The sequence below is a fragment of the Pholcus phalangioides genome, unplaced genomic scaffold (genome assembly GCF_987345545.1).
Source record: "Pholcus phalangioides strain wild (caught in Gottingen) unplaced genomic scaffold, Ppha-v1.0 ptg000039l_1, whole genome shotgun sequence".
NCBI lineage: Eukaryota > Metazoa > Arthropoda > Arachnida > Araneae > Pholcidae > Pholcus > Pholcus phalangioides.
Window position 1 is genome coordinate 16,599,813 of NW_028301625.1, and position 21,618 is coordinate 16,621,430.

The window sequence follows — 21,618 nt, forward strand, 5'->3', positions numbered from 1 at the left end:
CCAAATTTTTATTTGAAGGCAATATTTTTATTTAAAGGCACACAATATGTTGATATATCAGCATATTGTGTATCTGATATATATCTTTGTCAGGTTCACGATATAGATGTATGTCATGTTCAGGATATAGAGCTATGTCTTCTTTGATAGATCTATATCAGGTCTATATCAAGAATCTGATATAGATCTTTGTCAGGTGCACGATATAGAGCTATGTCTTCTTTGATAGATCTATATCAGGTCTATATCAAGAATCTGATATAGATCTTTGTCAGGTGCACGATATAGAGCTATGTCTTCTTTGATAGATCTATATCAGGTCTATATCAAGAATCTGATATAGATCTTTGTCAGGTGCACGATATAGATCTATGATTTTCAAACTATATTAAAATAATTTATTGTCCCAAGTTGCTGTCCTTCAAAGTAGAGATTATGTCCCATCGCCCCCAACGCAATCTAATCCATAGGATCTTATGTTATACCTGTAGGTTCTACCGCCCCCCTGGAACATTCTATCGCCCCCCAGGGGGCGTTAACGCCTACGTTGGGAATCACTGGTTTAAATGATTACTATTGGTTATGCACAAGAACTATTGTCCCAGGAACAGATTAATTCATTTTACATTGATTTTCAACAGGAAAAATTGTTTCAGTTTCTGAACAATTCGGTTTACGAACGGACGTCAAGAACGAATCAAGTTGCGTAGACCAATTGTTATTGAGGAGGGTTCACTGTATTCAGGGCCGGTATTAGACCTAGTGACGTTCTGTGCAAAAACAACAGTAACCTCCTCGCCAAGCGTTTTTAGAGTGATATGTCGGAGGAGGCGATTTATTGCTAGTCAGTACTGTCCCATAAAATACGGGACAGGTTCATTCTCTCATATTATCAGGCTCTTGGTGGGGTGATCGTCCCCATCGCCCTCGCACTTGTCCCCTCCCTCCTGCTTGGATATAAAGGGACGAAGAAGTCGGCAAAGCTTTCTGCCTAGAATGAGATTACTGCTATTAAACTTGTAAACAAGGATAAAAACCAACTTGTTTGATTTAATTAAGAGATTTAAAAACATTTAAAAACAAAACATCACACATTTACACAGGATTACTCATCACAAAATATCTATCTTTATACATATTTTAATTGAATTTTTATGGTAAGTTCTCTCGATCTATGGTCATGCAAAGCTCAGCTAATCGTAAAACACTTCCAACTGCTCTACATCTCTATTTAATGGCAAAAAAAAGACCCTCCAATCTGCTCCTGGAAAATCTTGCATTTCTCTCTTTCAGATGTTATCCTTCCATTTCCTAAAACATGGTCATAAAAATCACTCAATTTTTTTTTTGGTTCGCGGTGCTCTTTGTGTATCCAAATGTTTTCCACTGAATATAATGTGCCTGAAACCGTAATATATAAGCCTACCTTACAGTTACAGTGCAGCTAGATTTACTAACATTTTTTTTCTTTTTTACAAGCCGAGCAGGTCTATCGCCATGGGTAATTTACTACCTAGTGAGTTGTGCCGGAAGTGTAAGTATGTGTACCTAACAGTCTGAGCGCGTATCTAGTGTTGTGTTTGTTTTTTTAGTGCTGCCATCTATATCTCAGAAGTGAAGTGAGTTAGGTGTAATGACTGAATATTTGTACTGTTTGTAGGACTGTTGCTCTCTGCGGCGAGACTTTTTTAACGGGGAGATCGGCTCGCATTTGCGCCTTGAAGTTGGGAACCACAGAAAACCAACTTCAGCCGACCACCACTGTGGTGAGGCTCGAATCCGGGTCCCTGCGATGCGAGTCTGTCACTGTGACCACTCGACCACCACAGCGGCGATTTACGAACCTGCAGCATGTTTCTCTATTTTCTCCTCCTTTCAATGAAACGCATTTTATCTTTTTCTGGCGAAAATTCACCAATAGTGGAAGATTAGTGATCAAATCGAGGGAAGAGGAAAAGAGATTATTCTAGTTCGATTTTTTTTTCAAATGTATCCTTGGTTTATAACAGGTTTTCGAGACGGTTTGCTAAGTGGAAATCGGGTGCTATGCAGGGTGTTTCAAAAAGAATCACCCGATTTGAAATGCGTATATTACGAAAAATATTGAACACATAGACATTTAAGATTAATTTTATATTACATGGCTAGTCAAAGTTTTTTACAAACCAAATTAAAGATGTTCAATATGTCCACCTTGGGATGCATGGCATGCGTCTATACAGCAGTCAAATTCGTCTCAAACTTTTGCGAGCATGTTTGCAACCACTGCTTTCACGGCTGCTGTTATGCGTATCTTCAGTTCGGCTAATGTAGCTGGAAGGAGAGACACATAAACGTAGTCTTTTATAAATCCCTACAAGAAGAACTCGCACACTGTGAGGTCCGGCGATCTTGGAGGCCAAAGATGTTTAACTCAATCGTCAGGTTCGGTACGGCCGATCCATCGTTTAAGAGTACGATTGTTCAAAAATTCGCGAACGTCCAAGCTCCATCGTGGTGGTGCCTGTCCTGCTGGAAAACGAAGTCATCCGAATCGGTTTCTAACTGTGGGAAAAGCCAATCTCGACAAACACTGAAGTGGCTGCCGAAGGGAGAGCGTTAGCGCTACTTGTCAGCAACTGCGTGAAACTCTAGATTTCCCTTTTTCTACCTATACATTATTCGATCAAAACGGATTAAAAGCTGAATAGTTACGATTTTTTTAAAACGGATGATTCTTTTGGAAACACACTGTATATGAGTGGATATTCATCATCACAGTAGCCCGCTCCTCTTTACCTTGAAATCTGACTTTGTACCATTTTTACTTGCTTTTATTGTTATTACTTGCGTAGCTTGTATTTTTATTCTTCCTGTATTATAGTGGTATCAGTTTTAACAGAGTTTTCGCAAGAAATTAAATAATTCATTAGGAGTGATGAACATGTAAATTTACAAACAAAGTAATTTATAAAAAAAAATTAATATCCACGAGTGTATATTTATATAATCATTTAAATTGGTTTTACTGTACTGTGTCGCATACCTATGTTCTTTAACCATATAAACATCATTAGCCTTCTACAGTTAAGTGGCACAGGATGAAATATAGGTGCAGATGCGAAAAAAAATTAAGTAATTTATGCTATATATATAATTTTTGACAATAAGTGGCTGCAAATAACTAAACACAAGTTTTTACATTCTATCACCATGCGTAAATCAGACGCGGAATGAAACATATAGCAAATAAAAAAATTAGAATTTGATTCTCAAGCATTATCTTATCGAAAAAAACTACAGAATTCGGTATAATATAATGGGCAGATAATATATTATGCCAAATAAATTGCTAACGAACTATGTAATGCCGAATTATCCGAAGCGTGGACTCGTATCAGGTCCATGAGCTCGAGCCCACTCAATATTTGCCACGATCTCGATAATATCTATAAAAATATTTTGTTTATATAGCCCCACCCCACCATATTTTTGAGCCAGCCTAACAATATTTCCAATAACTTCATGCATTTGCATATTGTACGTGATATCATTTCTAATTTGATAACGCACACTAGTCAGTTTTAAATCATCTCTCTGCGAAATTTTTCTTATTTACGATCCCTCAAGCAAACACAAGCATAGAAAAAAAACTGAAAAGAAGATTTCTAGTGAAAAATGCGTTTTTATCTATTAAGGCCGGGATTACACTATAAAATTTTGATAAAAGTTCTTTTATCAAACTCGAAAAATGCAGCCAGTAAGATTACTGCTGCGTTTGCTCGAATGTAACCGATGCGCTTATTGGTTGCATTTTTCGAGTTTGATAAAAGAACTTTTATCAAAATTTTATAGTGTTATTCCGGCCTTACAGAAAAAATTCTCAAGGTTACATTTTTATCTCAATATGAGAAAATACTTGGAAATACTTGGCAAACTAAAAAAATGCTGTTTGTATTTCTTCCGTAGAACTTCTGACGTAATATTACGTCAATAACACTGGATGAGTTAAATTTCACAAGAAACCCAGCCCACGAGAACCAATGAGAAAAAATTAAGAAAACATTCGCTCAAAATTTTACAAGAAACCGAGCCCCACGGGAACCAGTGAAATGAAGCCAATTTTAAAATTTGGAAGCCTTAAGTACGGAAGCGAGTAGATGACTTTGCCTAATAATACTCAAAAAATCGTCAAGGAATAAGGGGCCATTCAAGTATTACGTAGACAGATTTTCAGCCATTTTTGATTCCCTAAACAAAACACTGACACCCCCCCCCCCCGTCAGCAAAATTTCGTCAGCAGCTTAGAATATTTCATATCTTCAAAAAGGGCTGGTTGATGACGTAAGCAACTTTCAAACTCCCTCCCCCCCTTGTCATCAAAAGTCAGCAAATCCGAAACCCCCCCCCCCGATGCTGGCGTAATATTTGAATGATCCCCTAAGGCAAATACCAGGGAATACTAAAAAAAATTCTAATGCATTTTGACACACTACGGGTGTCTTCTTCAGAGGATAAGAGTATCACGCCGACCGAAATTCCCACTTGGATTGAGTACCAAATCGGTTGCTCAACGGAACGGAAAAACAATACGTCTGTTCAAGTCAAACGTCGTGGCAAGAATAATAAAATCTCTTTACAGCGCTTATTGTTCTCAATGAAAAAAAAGTCCCAGAATCCGTTGCGTTATGTTCAGCAAAGATTACCTCATAACTAGCTTATCGCTTGAAGGTTTGTCGCAAAGATGGCCTTATGCTGCCATCCCTCAAAACAGAATTTGATTGGTAAAATATGACCAATTAAGATTTCGTTTTATTTAGTCTGCTCGTGCGACAATATTACCATGATACATAATTCAATAGTAATATAACATAACGATCATCATAACAATAATAATGATATATAATAGCAACGCAACGCAACGCAAAAAAATCATTTCCGACTACTTCATTAGTAAATACACCTGTATGCCGAATAGTTCGGCCTACAGGTGTATTTACTAATGAAGCGTATCCGGGCTCTACCGCCTCGCTACGCTCGGACGTCGCTTCGCTCCTTCGGCCGTTAAAGAGGGCCCCTGCTCTCGGACTGAAAATATCAACTCTGTTTTCACCACAACCAGAAACATGACAAAACTGAAAAGTTCAAACAGAATGTTCCAAAAACCCGCCACGGGCAATACTATACCGCGGCCAGAAATGTTCCGAAGTTCCAATTTTTACTAGAAAGATCAGAACCAGAACAATTAAAATTAATTTAAAGGCGAATGCTAAACAATTTGCATTTTTTTGAAAAATATCTTTATACATGTAACAGATTTTAATTTGCGTTTAATTCTGATTTTTTCTGTTTTTGTATTTACATCAGATATGAAATGTGACATTTTTTGTTATTTATATCACATTAATTTTTTTTTTCGAATGTGAGAAGTATTTGAATGGACAAGGAAATTCGTAGTTCTTGTTTGTGTGTGTGTAGTTTTTTTTTGTTTTTTTTTTGTATCTCTTTCTTTCTCTCTATTCGAAATTTTATATTTTCTTTTCTCTATGTGTATTTTGTTTAGAATTTAAGTGTGGTTTTCAACTTTGCTTACTTTTAGCATCATTTTTGGGGATGTCCCATATTTTCCCGAAGCCTAATTCACGTATTTTTTCGAGCAAATATGGTTAGCCTACTCATAATCATCAAGGGCTCCGCTCGAGCTTTCAAGTTGGAAAACCCTGCCCTAGCCATATCTCGTGCCATGTTTTTAATTTTCTAGGGTGAAAAGACCAGGCGGTAGTAATGGAATAAAAATAGGTGTTTCTCTGTATGATAATATTTACTATGTCAAATCGTGTGATTGTTGCTTAAAGATTACTTATTATATTGTCGATTAAATCGTTGCCAATATGTCTCATCAAACTGGAATTCATGGTACATATGTTCTTTTAATTGAGCATATTCCAAAGTTTGATTTCTTGTTTTTCTGCTGTATCAAAAAAGAGTGGGTTCCGAAATATAAAATTTTGTATAGTACGATATATCTACTTCTTTCGTTTGGAGCCTTCCTATTTGATGGAATCATGGAATCGAATTTGTTAATCTTTACTCATGCTGCTGCAATATGAGCTTATTGGTCCTAGTTTCTAAAACACCAAAACTTAGCTTCGTTCTTACGCTTCATAAATTTTAGCCGATTATATAATTATTTTCTTCTTAACAGGTTACGCTGATTTAGATCAGCTTTATTTAATTTTTTTTTAAATCATTGATTTAAATCACGAAATTTAAAATTCATTTTTTTTTATTTAACCAATGATAATGAAGTGAAGGGAATCTAGTACGGTATGCATGTTATTGAAATGTAGTGAAGTTGTTCATTAAAGGAAATATAGAAGATATTTTAAATATAGACTTAAACCTAAGCCCTAGATACAGTGTAGAAAGATAGCCATTATATTTCTAGATTTTGTGCAGGGGAAAAGGTTACTGAAAAATATAGAAAGCCAATCCGAATGTCTGTTTACACGCTTCAAGTGATTTAGAATTAACTAAATTTTAAATTGTCAATTTTAAAATGTATGCCCTTTATATTAAGGGCCATTTACACGCCATTTAGTTGTCAAGTAGATAAACCAGATTCTATTTTTTTAGTTGAATAGGCCTATGTGCCATCAGGGCCGCAACTAGATACTTTTTCAACCGCGGCAAGAACACATTTTAGCAGCCACATGTAATATAGAAGAAGCAGTTAAAGGGTGCATCTGGCGGCCCCTTCCATCCAGCGTCCGGGAGACAAGACCTGCTTGCGTCCCCCTAGTTGTGGCTCTGTGCGCCATTGGTGTGGCCTGATGCTCTTGGAGGGGTCTTTTTGCTTTTTCTCGTGGATGTTCATTTTGATCTTGATCGTGAATCTGTTTACACTCTGTTATATTTACCCATTTGCTTGAATATAGAATGGCGAAGTTGTCGGAAGATGCAGCCCTCAAGTGTAGAGCCTTGAGATATAACGTCACCAAGTATTTGGAATGCATTATAATGAGGCACTAGTTCCCCTGATAAAAAAATTAGAGAAATTGGTTTGTGTATAAAGCAGGGTTGGCAAGTTTTTGGACAGTACGGTAAAAACCATGGTAAATACTGTGGTTTTTACCGTACTGTCCAAAACTGTCCTAAACTGTCCAAAACCTCCTATTTATAACTATAAGTGAAAAACTTTGCAATTTGATAAAGAGGTAACTTCTATAATCAATTAAAAATTATATTATATAAATTATATTATATTATTAATTACATTAAATAAATAAAATTTTGAAATTCAAAACAGTGTATGCAAAGAGTTTGAAACGAAGAGGAAACAGGGGAAGAGTGTAAATTATTCTTCATTTTATAAATTTTTTGTCACTTTCTGAATGTTTTTTTTTATTTGAAAACAATACAAGGTGTTTCAAAAAGTTAGACCAAATATTAGAGAGGTAGTAGAATACCCATTTCAGTACAAGAAACAAGAATTTTAATTAAGAGACATGATTTTTTGCTGTGAGGTCAGAAATTAAACTGGCTAGAGGTGTGCAACAAGCACCCATTTGCAGGGCTCCCACTCGTTCTACTTTTCAGTAAAATGTCCTACTTGCTCGGTTTTGTCCTACTTTTTACCAAATTCTATCAACAAAATTTATGTAATTGATTTTAATTGAGCAGGGAATCCTTGATATATTGCCAAATTTAACAAATGTTGGAGATTACAATTAATGATTCTGCCAAAACAGAAATTGTATCATTTTAAAGGTTATTTGGGGACGGGGTGTATGTGGACCATTTGATTTATTAGTTTTTCATTTGCTTAGTTTGAAGGTTTAATAAGTACAGTAGTCATTAAAAACTTCTGCTGGTTGAAAAAATAATAATTTTGTATTTATTACTCTTCATGGTCTTGGACAGTAACTAGCATTCATCATTCAAAATTATGGTGCAAATAGGTGAAACAACAGTTTGCATTACAAAGCAGTTGGATACATAGGCCTATTCTAAGTTTGGTGATTCTGATGCTACCCAATAGCATTCAGTTGTCTTCTGTATTTTTAAGGCATGAATAGGCATAAACAATATTTACCAGAGTTGGGAAGATTTTGGATAGAACGGTAAAATATAAAATCATACTTTCCAAAACCCTCCTGTCCAAAACCTCATATTTATAACTAAGTGAAAAACTTTGCAATTCGATGAAGAGGTAACTTCTATAATCAAATAATAAACTTTATATTATATAAATTATAATATTAAAATTACATTAAATATAAAATTTTGAAATTCAAAACAGTATGTGCAAAGGGTTATATGACTGATATCAGGTTATCAAACAATTGAAACTGAACTGTCTTGAGGTTAGATATTAGATTTATGAAAACATGAAAGATACAAGAATGGGACAAAAAGTTGTTGCATGGAAATCAGAAAAAAAGCTACAGAATGAAATTAAACTTACGCAATAATCGAGCACTAATGATCAAGTGCAGCTGCACCTTTTAACATTCGATAGGGCACATAACTAATTTAGCTGCCCTATCTGTGCCAAAATGATTTCTAAGATAACAAAATTTGAAAATATTCTTTCAATTGATACATAACTTGGGCGACATGAAAATAAATAAAACAATGTGTTAAAAACAGTCTTTTGATAAGCCTTCTTCCAGTGTTTTTCGTATTGAATGATAGAATTGTAATTGTATGAATTGTACAATTGTATTGTATTGATAGTATTGAATGATAGAATTGTAAATATAGCTTGAATTTATTCGGTAAAATATTAGCTCCTAGCCTCATAACCGCAGCAATTTAAATTTGACAAAAACTTTGGGTCTTGAAGTCTTTTATCATCATATAGGCGTAATCAGTGTTTGTGAAATTGTGTTTTGTTAGTCATGAGTAGGTGCTACATAGTGGCCTCATTTTCTTCAGATATATTTTCCTTTATTTATAATTAGTTTTTAAAAATTCAGAATGTAAAATTGAAAGATCTATTCAAAATATAAAAAAAAAGTTTAAAAAGTCAAAACAGAACAATTTGCATCAAATAAACACTACACGATTGATATATATTCACATCATTATATTGCTATCTAACAAAAAATAATATTTATGTTGTTTCACAATAATGCAATGATTATTAACTGTGACTATGCGTATTTGGTACCTTCAATATAATATATTTTTTAAAGAAAAGTGTTTGGAGAGATTCGGCAGGGTTTTGGACAATCACTGTACTAAATACAGTACCTGCTTCATAATCATACATGAAAAATAAGATGTGAAGTAGAAATAACATTTATGACAAACTAAAAACTGAAAACAGTGTTTATATTTAAACAGTTATATACGTGATATTAATTTACTATCAGATTTCAAACTTAAAACCATCAATTTGGTGAAAGTTTACTTAGGAAAAAAAAACAAGACCCACCTTTTTGAAATATTTTTGATTTAGTTTTATTTTCTGCTAGTATTTTTTGTAATATGTTAGTATCATGAAAAAAAAACAAAAAATCCAAAAGGTTTCCACATGACATTTTGAAACTTGGAGGTTTTAGACAGTTTCAGACACTTTTGGACAGTTTATCCCGCGTGTCCTGTCCAAAACCCAAACCCTGGTATAAAGCTTTGAATTTTTTAGCCCTAATTGCTGATTTAAAATAATAATTGATGTTATACCAATATAAATACCGCTGGACTTCAAAATTTAATTAAAAATAAATCTAGGGTTTGATAGCCAAAAACTCATTAAGTCAGTGAAAGAATAAAAATATGCATAAATCACCATCATGCAAATTAGAAACACATAATATGTTATGAATAATAACTATATTAATAATAGTTGGGAACACATCAATTGCTTAAGAAACAGTCTTGTCAATAGAATATAGGTTTTCTTTCATTTAGTTGATGCTGAATGACCCTTTGGTTGTATATTGAGTTAATCGAAAAACTCGTGCACCATATGTGATACTGAGTCACCACCGGACATTTACTTTGAAGCGGGAGGGGAAACCCTCATGGGTGAATAAAATCACACTGCAAAAAAATATTAATCCATGAAATTAATTTGGGCTCAACAACCTTTCATGTTACATAAACAGAGATTTTTTGGTGTTCATATTTCTTGCTTGTAGTTCATTTATTTATTGTTTGTTTCTTTTTATTCATTTTGTTAGTTCAAACATTAATGCTGAATTGAGTTGAAGATATTAGGTGAAAAATATATGCATTCTTAATGATTAACAAGATTTGTTTTAATTAATAAGCAGTCAAATAATTAAAATCAAAAGAATCAGATTTAAATGAAAAAAAAATGATTTTTTTTTTAAAGTCATGATTTTTTCATATCCTGCTATTTAATCATTTGATGGTAGGCTTATGTATTTTATTTCATTCTTCTTCCATAATGACAGTCATGGTTGTTAGGATCATCTCTATTATCAATGAAGTTGTTAGCTGGAAACAGGAATCAAAAACACTTCAAAAGCATGGATGCTCCACCCATACCTTAACACAGATACATGAAGATGTTATATATTATGTTTTACAAAGACTTTCAGTAACAAAGTAGCGAGAAAAACTATAATTTTTATTATAAATGCTTAAATATGCAAAATAATGCTCTAAAAATATGAAAACATATATGTGGGCCATTCCATGTCAAATAACCCGGCCATGACACTCGTAGTCTCAGATTTCAATGATTTTGTTTTATTTGTTGCTTTTACCATCCTTATTAACCGTGTTAAATATTAGTTGCATATCTCTAAAACTTTTTGAGAAAAAAAAATGTTGTGAAATTTATCAAAAGATGATGCAGATGACTTTTCTGAGGCTCAATTTTTAAGTGGCATTGTTTGAGAAAATAAATCATAACTTTTTCAATTTTCAATATATTCAAGTGAAATTTTCACTAAAGTGTTCACAAAAACACAGAATATGAATAAAAATAATTTATATGCCTACTTTGGAAATTTACATGCAAAAAAATTATGTAAACTTTGTTTTTGTGGAATTTTTCGTTAGAAAAAATACAATTTTTCTGACATATTTTTAGGCCAGAGGCACAGCAGTTACCAAAACAACTTTTATTTTAAATTTCTCCTAAATATATGAAGTAAAATACTAGAGAGAAAAAAATAATGGTTTTTTGACCGTTGATATATTTATTCTGGCTCGCAACACAAAATTCATCGAAATAAGACTGGATCGCTCCGATTTCAAATCATTCAACTAGATACTGAAATGCAACCCATCATCCCAGATTCCAATTATTATATTTTGTTTATTACTTCTACCATCCTTGTTGACCATACAAAATTTCATGTACATATTTCAAAAACTTTTTGAGAAAAAAAATGTTTTCTAACCTCACAAATGATGTCTCTAAGGCTAACCATTCAAGCAATATTATTTATGAAAATATATCATAACTTTGCAGATTTTCAATGCATTCAAAAGAAATTTTTACTAAAATGCTCACAAAAAAATGCATATTATGAATAGAAAAGAACATGTAAACCTTAGAGGAAAAAAGTCATTTAAATTTAATTTTTTTATTAATTTTTTTATTTTTAACAATTTTTTAAACACTTTTTTTGGATGCACAGCATGAATTTTTAATTTTTTTAAAATTTAATCCTATTAATATATCAAGAAAGAAGACTTTAGAAGTAGAAGTGTAAAAATTATTTTGACAGTTAATACATTTGAGTATCAAAACACAGTTGTACTTATATGACTAATTAATTTGTACATTTTGACTTAATATAATGATTTATGCTTAGTAGAAAAGAAATTTACATTTTATTTTTCATGTACCTTTATGTTTATTACAGTATTCACTAAATTAAGTTTCATGACTAGTTAATGCAAATAATTCAAAACAATTAATAAATTTTATAATTCTAGGATTAAATGAATTCATGAAATAATTAGAAATGTTAATGTAATGTGTCAAATCAGAGTTAGTGAAAAAAAAATGGTTTTGGTTTAAATTCATACTTACAATAAATTCATTTATTGGTGAATAAAATAATTTTTTAGATTAAACCTTCATGTTCAGATTCTTAGAAAAGTGTTCAAATTCCGAATAATTAATTTCACTTTTGATTGATCTATAAATATTTCTTATGATGCAACAAAGGTGAACTTTTGTAATCTGATGTTATATTTTTGCATAAAGAATTATTTTGTATTTGATAATCCAGATAATATTATTAATCATATATATAGATGTATTTTTTGAAGTTTTTTTTAACATGCTTAATTATAAAGTTATTTTACCAAAACAGTGTTAATTTTTTTTAAATTTGATTTTTACAGCATATATTTTGATAAACATATATTTAATATATATGATAAATATGAAATGATTATACTTGTGTGGCAAAAAATTCTACATTGTAATATTTAATGCAGGCCTATAGATTTTTCCCAAGAAATAATTTAAAATTACTGATAAAAAGCCAGAATATGAGGCATCAAATCACAAAGAATGAAATAATTATCAGATACAACCTGACTGTTGTAGCTGAGGCAGATGGAAGAGAGCAGAATTAAAACCTAATGTATATAATGCCTGGTGGTGATGTATTAGATGTGATGTTTCTTGTTGTGATGATTGTAAAAAATAATAATAGCTTCTGTAAAGATATAAACTATGGCACACTGGTGGTTGTCTTTCAGAGGGCAGCTGGTGTCTTGTTTAATTACAAGACTGTATTTTCAATGGTGAGCCAGCAGGTGATGTTAAAGTTACTGCTGCTGCTTCATTGAGAAAACTAAAACAAAAGTGTTAGAACTAAACTGCCCCCCATCAAATGATGCAAGTCTTAATTATGATCTTGCTGAAGACAGAGAATGTGCTCCATAAAGTAGCCTACTCCAGGGTTAGTAAATTTTTCTTATGATAACACAATTTCCATTTGAGCTAAATATTTTATATCATTTTGGAATTCAAAGAAAAATGTCAGAAAAGACACTTGAAATTTATAGTGTTGGAAAAGAAACTGGATCTGACTGTCATAAAAAGTGTTATGCAAAAGTGAAAAATCTGTTACCCATTACATCATTGGACCCGTATGACAGTATGACAACAATCGTTTGATCTTGAGGAGGGGAGCAAGTTCTGTGAACATTTCACATCTACTGTGTGTAAGCATCATGGAGCTTTTTTCTCAAAGAAGTATGAAACATACCCGAAAGTGTGCTCTAATCCTTTTAAATGTCATGAGAAAAAAATAAAAGGTTTAAAGATATTAAACTTGGATTTTTCACAGAAAATAAATGAAATACACTGCTGGCCACCCAAATTGCAACACCAAGAAAGACAAGAGATATCGCAACAATATTTATTTTGTAGATAACATGTTGACCAAGCATCAAATGATTAAATTTATAGACTTCTGTGAAGTGTGGTTCTTGCCAAAATCAGTAGCCAGAGTAGCCGCCATTGTTGGAGATCACTGCTGCCACACGCCTCGGCATTGATTCAAAGAGACTTTGGATGTGTTCTTGGGGTACAGCAGACCAAGCAGCTTCCACGCGTTGCCAAAGTTGATCTGGTGTGGCAGCTGGGGATGTAATCTGGGTCAATCGTTGAGCAACCATGGACCACATGTTTTCTATCGGCGAAAGATCCGGAGAGCGAGCTGGCCAGGGAAGCAATTCAATCTGGCGATTGACGAAGAACCTTTGGACAATGCGTGCCACGTGTGGTCTCGCATTATCCTGTTGAAATATGGCTGTGGGCAAGCCCTGAAGGTAAGGAAGGACAACTGGCTCCAACACCTCGGAGATGTAGCGCTGGCTTTTTAAAGTACTGGCAATGCGTACTAGAGGAGTGCGAGAGTGATATCCAATACCGCCCCATACCATAATACCCGGTGCAGGACCAGTGTGGCGGTGCATAACGCAGCTGTTCAGCATCCTCTCTCCACAGTGCCTCCAGACTTGAATCCGACCATCGTGGTGTTGCAGACAGAAGCGTGACTCCTCAGTAAAGACAATTTCATTCCATTGTGCCGTCCACATCCTTCTTTCATCGCACCATTGGCGACGGAGACGTCTGTGGTTCTGCGTCAAGGGTAGACGAAGCAATGGACGTCTTGCGGACAGACCACTCTGCTGTAAACGCCGTCGAATGGTACGCGCAGACACTGGATGATGCGGTACAGACTGAATGTGCTGTGCTATGGTTCGTGATGTGGCTGAGCGATCCGTCACTGCCATACGCACATTACGCCTGTCATCACGTGAAGTGGTGCACTGAGGTGGATGCGATCGAACACGTCGGTCCGTCGTACCCTCCTGCATCCAACCATCACATATCCGCATTACAGTTGTTTGGTTTCGTCCAACACGACTACCGATTTCCCTGAAAGATAATCCACAATCTCGGTAGGCCACTATCCTTCCTCTGTCGAACTCGGATACTTGATCAAAAGATGATCGCTGTTTTCTACGAGGCATAATTGATCGTTTTTTTGAAAAAACAACAAGAAAAACACAATTGCCGTACTTCAAATCGTCGAAATCTCCAAGCCTTAAATAGCGCTTTGAAGTGGCGCCACAGGCGCGCGTGATGTGCGTCTGCGCTGAAATTCTAATCATTTGCATATCTCACCTCCGCTAATGCATGTTGTAAATTTCATATTATTTGCATGCTTCCTTCAGGGTGTTGCATTTACGGTGGCCAGCAGTGTAGATGGTTTTACAAAATCAATTCTAGGGCAAAAAATATGGCATGCTTGTAGGGACAAAGTGAATAAACACATCAATAAATTAGGTGAAGAAACTGAATATTGTGAAGAGATGAACAGTGATATTGATGTAGAAATAAGTAACTTGGAAATGTCAATTTCTAAACAAGAAACACTTGAAATAAATTCATCTCTACAGAACATAGAAGAGTCATCAGTTAAACTTCATAGGGTAGCTCCACAGTGCAGGTCAAACTATACCAAAAGAAAAGTTGAATCTGCCTATAACACTTTAAAATCAAACGTTAGTAAAGTTTTTGAAGAATTACCAGAAAATGAATCTCAAAGCACACTTAATGAAGATATTAAACAAAAAGCAAATGATACTATTTTGATAGAGTTAATTCAAAAAAAGACTCAATTTAACCATCACAACAAGGGAAAAGTTTCAAATTTTAACTTTGGCCCCTGCTTCATAGAATAAGGAAAAAAATCTGTGAAAATCACTGAATATGCTCTGCGAAAAGCAGGAGAGCTTTTGTAAATGAAAAAGCAAAGGTGAGCCATTGTGTTTTTATTATAAAAAGAATCAAAAATTAAATTTCAACGATTTTTTTGCAATCTAATTTTTTAATGCAAAGATTTAAATTTTCTTTCCTAGTTGTAATCTACATTTTTTTGTGAGCATTTTAGTGGAAATTTCATTTGAATGTATTGAAAATCCTCAGAGTTATGATATGTTTTCACAAATAATTTTGCTTGAATGGGGTTAATAAGAGACGTCATTTGTGAGGTTAGAAAACATTTTTTTTCTCAAAAAGTTTTTGAGATATGTACATGAAATTTTGCATGCTCAACCAAAAAATAATAATTAGAATCTGGGATGATGGGTTGCATTTCAGTATCTAGTTGAATGATTTGAAATCGGAGCGATCCAGTCTTATTTCGATGAATTTTGTGTTGCGAGCCAGAATAAATATATCAACGGTCAAAAAACCATTATTTTTTTCTCTCTAGTATTTTACTTCATATATTTAGGAGAAATTTAAAATAAAAGTTGTTTTGGTAACTGCTGTGCTTCTGGCCTAAAAATATGTCAGAAAAATTGTATTTTTTCTAACGAAAAATTCCACAAAAACAAAGTTTACATAATTTTTTTGCATGTAAATTTCCAAAGTAGGCATATAAATTATTTTTATTCATATTCTGTGTTTTTGTGAACACTAGTGAAAATTTCACTTGAATATATTGAAAATTGAAAAAGTTATGATTTATTTTCTCAAACAATGCCACTTAAAAATTAAGCCTCGGAAAAGTCATCTGCATCATTTTTTGATAAATTTCAACATTTTTTTTCTCAAAAAGTTTTAGAGACATGCAAATAATATTTCATATGGTTAATAAGGATGGTAAAAGCAAAAAAAAAAAAAAAAAACCATTGAAATCTGAGACCATGGGTGTCATTTTGGCATTTTGTCGGGTGATTTGAAATGGAATGACCCATGTCTTAATATAACTGCAAATCCTTAAAAATTGCTTTATCACATAAAATATAATATGCAAAATCATAAAAATCCTAGCCTTAAGTGAGTTATTAGTCTGTTGAATTACGTTTTATTTAATTTGGCAAAATTTATGTATTTTCATATATGATTGTTTTACTAAAGTTTTTAAACTTCAGCTAATCCAGATCTATTAAAGTTTTTTGGTGGCTGTAAAGAGGGTTCTGTGAGAGCATTTAAAGTGGATATAAGAAATGGTAAGTTAGTTTTTTCAAAAAAATTTCCCCTAAATTTTTTTTTGTGACTGGAGATGAATTTTCATATCTGCTGATAATAATTTCATTAAAACTCTCAGGTTAGATGTACAAAATATATTCGTTTTACTAAGATTATTATGGTTATAAATACAAACATTCGATGTACATATTTGTCATGTTGAATGGTTTTTTTTGTCAGATGTATTTTAATACACTGCGATTTGAAATAGCACTTTTTCCTGCTCTTGGCAATTTTTTAGCAATTTTTACTAATAATTAGCAATTTCGCTCACTTTCAGTAAACTTTTCTGCAACAAATAGTGATATATGCTGTATTTTCCTGTAGGCTATTTAAGATTCCAATTTCTGATATTTTTAGAGAGAAATATGGTTAGCACACATACATAATACTCACACTAACCATATTTTGCCATAAAAACTTCTGAAAATTAATTATAAATAAGACGATTTAAAAATTATCAGTCTTGTATTCATGGCCTTTTTTAGCAAAACTAAGTATATTTTCATATAAATGTATAATTTCTAGCCAACAAGTGATTTTTTGCACACATGTTTTGTTTTAAATAATACAGAATATTTGTTATTTTCCTTTTTTTTTCAGAAGAACTAATTCTTGATGATCATATTTCACCTAAAGGGTCATGGGAAGAGGGTATCCTTTTATTTTAATGATTTTTATATGTTATAATGTGTAGAGGCCTACAGTCAGACCTATGTATAATGGGGACCAATTAAAAATCTCATCATAATCAGGATTACCTTAGAACGATTGATCCGAATTTGTGTGTGTGTTTTGAATATACTGGCTAGAACCTTTAAAAACTAAATCTATGAGTGGGGTGACATTAAAAGTGACAGATGTTATACTGAGTTATGACTGTACCACATATAATAGATCAAATTAAGATATCCTTAAAGCTTAAACCAGAGACCTCAGAATAGTTGCTTATACACCATATGAAATGGTGCTAAATATTAAGTTATAATACTTGTATTTTGTTTAAAATTTTTAGTACTTTAGTCAGTAGAGAATTTTTGGCCTTCACTGACATATACAAGAGGAGGCTTCAGGGATTAATCCCCTCCTTGAGCTGAGATTTTAGCATTTGTTTTCTGGCAATGAAAATTGAACCTCCACTCCCCTCAGAAATAAAAAAATGATGAAGGCCTTTCTTTGAGAAAATCCTACATATGCCTATGTTTATTTCAGTGTTTTTTCACTTATGGTTCATGGACCATAGTCCCTGTGGACCACCACTTCATTATTCTACTATGCCCAGACATGCATCTCCTAAATATTCTCTGGGGAACTTCTCATGAAATTGTGCAGCATGCTGGAAAACGTGGTGTTAAAATGTGTATACATACTCCCCCACCAACGTACAGTGTTTCGAAATTCATGCACATAATAATTTATGAATGTATTTTTTTAAGCAATATGAACTATTTAACAGAAAATAACAGATTAAACTTATGAACTGAAACATTACCTTTAATAAAAGTTTAAAGCAATTTTGAATCTTATACATAAATGTGAAAGCATGTATGTTTGTTCTTTATACAAATCTACAATTTTAGACCAATCATTGCCAAATTTTACATATATACCTAACAGGACCGGGATTGAACCGCAGGCTACTTTAAAAGTTCATCAGAGTTGGGCAAATGGGCAAAAAACTGTCGGGCAGCAATGGTTCCTGGGCTCCAACAATCACTTTTGGAATGTTTACTTTTGTTACCGTGGTTCCCCAACAATGTGTTTCGGACATGCATATGCCTTTACAATGGTTTGTCACTTCTTCAACACTGCCAGTATTATGTATAACAGTTTATTCCTTTATAATGGTTTGTTACGTTTTTAGTCCTCTCAGTAATTGAAGAAAACCTGGGAAGCGCTGAGTATTTTTGCTAGTCATCTATAAATGTGAAGGTATGTATGTTTTTTATACAAATGCAAATACCCAAAGTAGGCGAAAATCTGTTGGGCAACAATGGTTTCTGTCTCAACAATCACTTTCAGAATGTTTACTTCGGTTGCCGTAGTTCTCAAACAATGCGTTTCAGACATGCACATGCTTTTACAATGGTTTGCTTTTTCTTTAATGCTGCCAGTATTTTAGTTTATTTCTCTATAATGGTTTGCCACTTTTTCAATCCTCCCAGAAACTAAAGAAAACCCAGACATTGCCGGGTATTATGGCTAGTTTATTGTAAATGTTGAAAACCTTGGCCTTTTTTCACAAACACATAGGCACTTTTTTTTTTACCAGATTTGCTGGAGACTTTACGAAGTCTGCGAGAGTTAATGTTTGATATTGCATTAATGATGCTAGTCTTGAGTTAATCAGTTGTATGTGGGTTATTGCAGTATGTCCCATTTTTAAGGTAGAAAAAACTCCGGGATTACAAGTCTGGTGAAAGAGGCGGCTCAAGTCTGTGCATAATGGCACGATCTACAAAAAATTCAATTAAACCATGAAAACTTTCTTATGACATTTGGCACTATCCTGTTGAAACCAGGATTGCCATTCATTGCTGTTCATCAGTGACATGAATCGAGTAATAAGGTCTGTGAAGACTTCGGCATCAACAGTGGAATCAGAAAAAATATGCCACACAATCTGACAGCATGATGTAGGCACACCAAACACAATTATTGCTTTTTTTATCATCTAAAAGCAGTTCAAACAATATGAGAGTTTGTAGTTGGACCAATACCAAAATTTTGGGCTATCTTGAAAATATAGCATGCTGAAATAATCCACATATGATTCATGAACTCAAGACTAACATCATTAATGTAATGTCACACATTAATTCTTGCAGACTTTGTAAAGTTTCGAGCAATCTGGCAAAATATGTGCCTATGTTTCCAGGGAAAAAGGCCAACATTTTAAACATTTATAGTAAATTCAAATTTGTTTTAAACTTTTATTAAAGGTAATATTTCAGTTCATAAGTCTAATCCATTATTTTCTGTTAAATAGTTCATATGCATTGAAAAAACATTCATGAATGTGCCCAAATTTTGAAATACCCTGCATTTATGATGAAGCCAAAGCTATTCATGTTTTGCATTTCGTATTGGAAATGAAAGTGGCAGATGTCTGATTTTTTTTAATTTAAATATATTGCTTTTAACACTAGAACAACTGAAGCAGTCATTTTGACTGTTTTTTGATTTTGAAAATGCTATGATATTGATACTATTTTTACACTCAAATTTTGGTGACTTTTCGTTATTTCTGCATTTTTCTTTGTGTAGAAAAATTTGAAGACCTTGAAGGTTGGTTCTAAAGTTATCAACATTCACCTAGAATGGCCAAGAGTAGTCATTTTGACTGCTATATGTAAATTGTATGTTCTCTCGTTGTGGCAGGCATTGTATGCTTTTGCTTTTAGGTATATGCCCTATCATTTGCTGGTGGCACACACAACACATATTCAAGTGAATATGTATTGCTATTCATAACGTACAGATAAGAAGAAAATATTTGTGGCATCATGTTACTCGGCTAGCTGAAAAAGCTATTCACGAGGACAGCAGAAGTTCATTTATTCACAATGAGAACACCATTTCTTATTTAGCTGTAGCCTCTTATATCAAAGTTGAGGAAACTTTTTTTTATTATCATTCACCTTGCATGCTCAGTTTTTGTTTTTGTCATACTTTTCATAACTCTTCATGTGGCATGAATGCTGCTTTGAAAGCATGGTAGGAAACAGGCTTTTTCACAGTGTATAGAAATAGCTCTTAGACGACAGATATGACAATGAAGATCATGATTTTGTTGCCATTATTTACATCCACCTGGAAGAGAAAATGGTGATTCTGGAAGTGACTAATCTTTCACAGATAATGCTGATAAAAAAGAAAGACAAAGAGGGTTCTTTTTTTAATTGTGTATTCTTTATGAATTAATTTCTATAATGACATTTTAGTAGTACCTTAGTTTTTCCTTAATAGTGCAAATTTATGATGACAATATTATATGTTATCCATAGTGTGTGCGAACACATGAAAAGGTGCACATCATCAAAATGGAACAATGCATAATGTGATTTTAGTGCAATGCTTATCTTTTTTTTCATGGTGTATCTTGTCAACAACTGCCCTCTATATTTTCATGTATAAAGTTGGAAAGTCATTTCATGGACCCTGTATGCTTAAATAAAGATAAATTTCTTCAAAATCTCTCTCTCAATAAATTAACCATGTGGAACAATGCTTGTTATTTTTGTTTAAAAAATTTAGAGAGTGATTAGTAAATTATTCTAAAATGAAGCAGCAGTCAAAATGACTACCGGTGGCTCTTCTAGGTATAACATATATTCCATCCCTTCTAGTAGTGTTAAAGGTTTGCTTGCTTTCTACAAAGAGACATTTTAAATGGGATTTATGTTTTGTGTTTGCATTCATGCCTTGATGTTGAAAAACTACAGAAAAACATTTCTCAGACCACTATTGTGCCACCTGCAGGAATCGAACCTGCATATTTGTAATGTGGGCCTATCACAGTGCCCACTCAACTGCTCAGTGACGACAAAGTATTTAGAAGGTACCCAATCCCGGGACTCTATTCAAAAGGTGGGAAGCACATGAGAATGGTGAGAAAGTTTTTTTCTCGTATCTGACTAAGCTGAATCGCTGACACTTCCATAACAATGGCTTTGGCTTTTAATTAAAAACATTTCTGAAAATATTTTTATTTTAATGTATTTGGGGGAGTTGAGCTTAACAAGCAAGTCACTCTTAATCTGATCGGCAAAAGAATTTATTCCCATTTGCTCCTAGCTTGAAGGGAGTAGTGGGTATAGACTATAAAAAAGACACAAAATACTTACTCCAAGGTTCTCAGGGTAGAAACTAGGGAAAGGTTAGGGATTTTGGTGTCCCAGGCACTGGACAATAAAGAAACTGACTTCTCCCTTTGCCTTCATTTAACATCTTGAAAAAACTATTGAGTGTTGCATTAATATGAAGCTTGTCCTATCTTGTCTGTTCGCTCCCTTAAGTTTCTTTAACATCTTCATCAAGGTATGATTCAAAAGAGTGAATGCTCAAACTAAAACCTACATGCAACTCCTATATCCTACCTCCCAGGTGCAGCATACCCTATGCACCCCACTCAAGCCGCCCCT

The 21,618-nt window shown here is 33.5% G+C and overlaps 1 protein-coding gene across 1 annotated transcript in view; it reads left to right on the forward strand.

The window, feature by feature from the left end:
* The first annotated feature begins 5,668 nt into the window (after positions 1-5,668).
* twf (twinfilin actin binding protein) overlaps positions 5,669-21,618 on the forward strand; it is a 59,527-nt gene continuing 43,577 nt past the window's right edge. Inside the window, exons 1-3 of the mRNA XM_089253838.1 lie at positions 5,669-5,895; positions 16,378-16,455; positions 17,078-17,128. Coding sequence (XP_089109964.1) covers positions 5,871-5,895; positions 16,378-16,455; positions 17,078-17,128 — 154 coding nt within the window. The 5' untranslated portion in view covers positions 5,669-5,870. The remainder of the gene's footprint in view (positions 5,896-16,377; positions 16,456-17,077; positions 17,129-21,618) is intronic.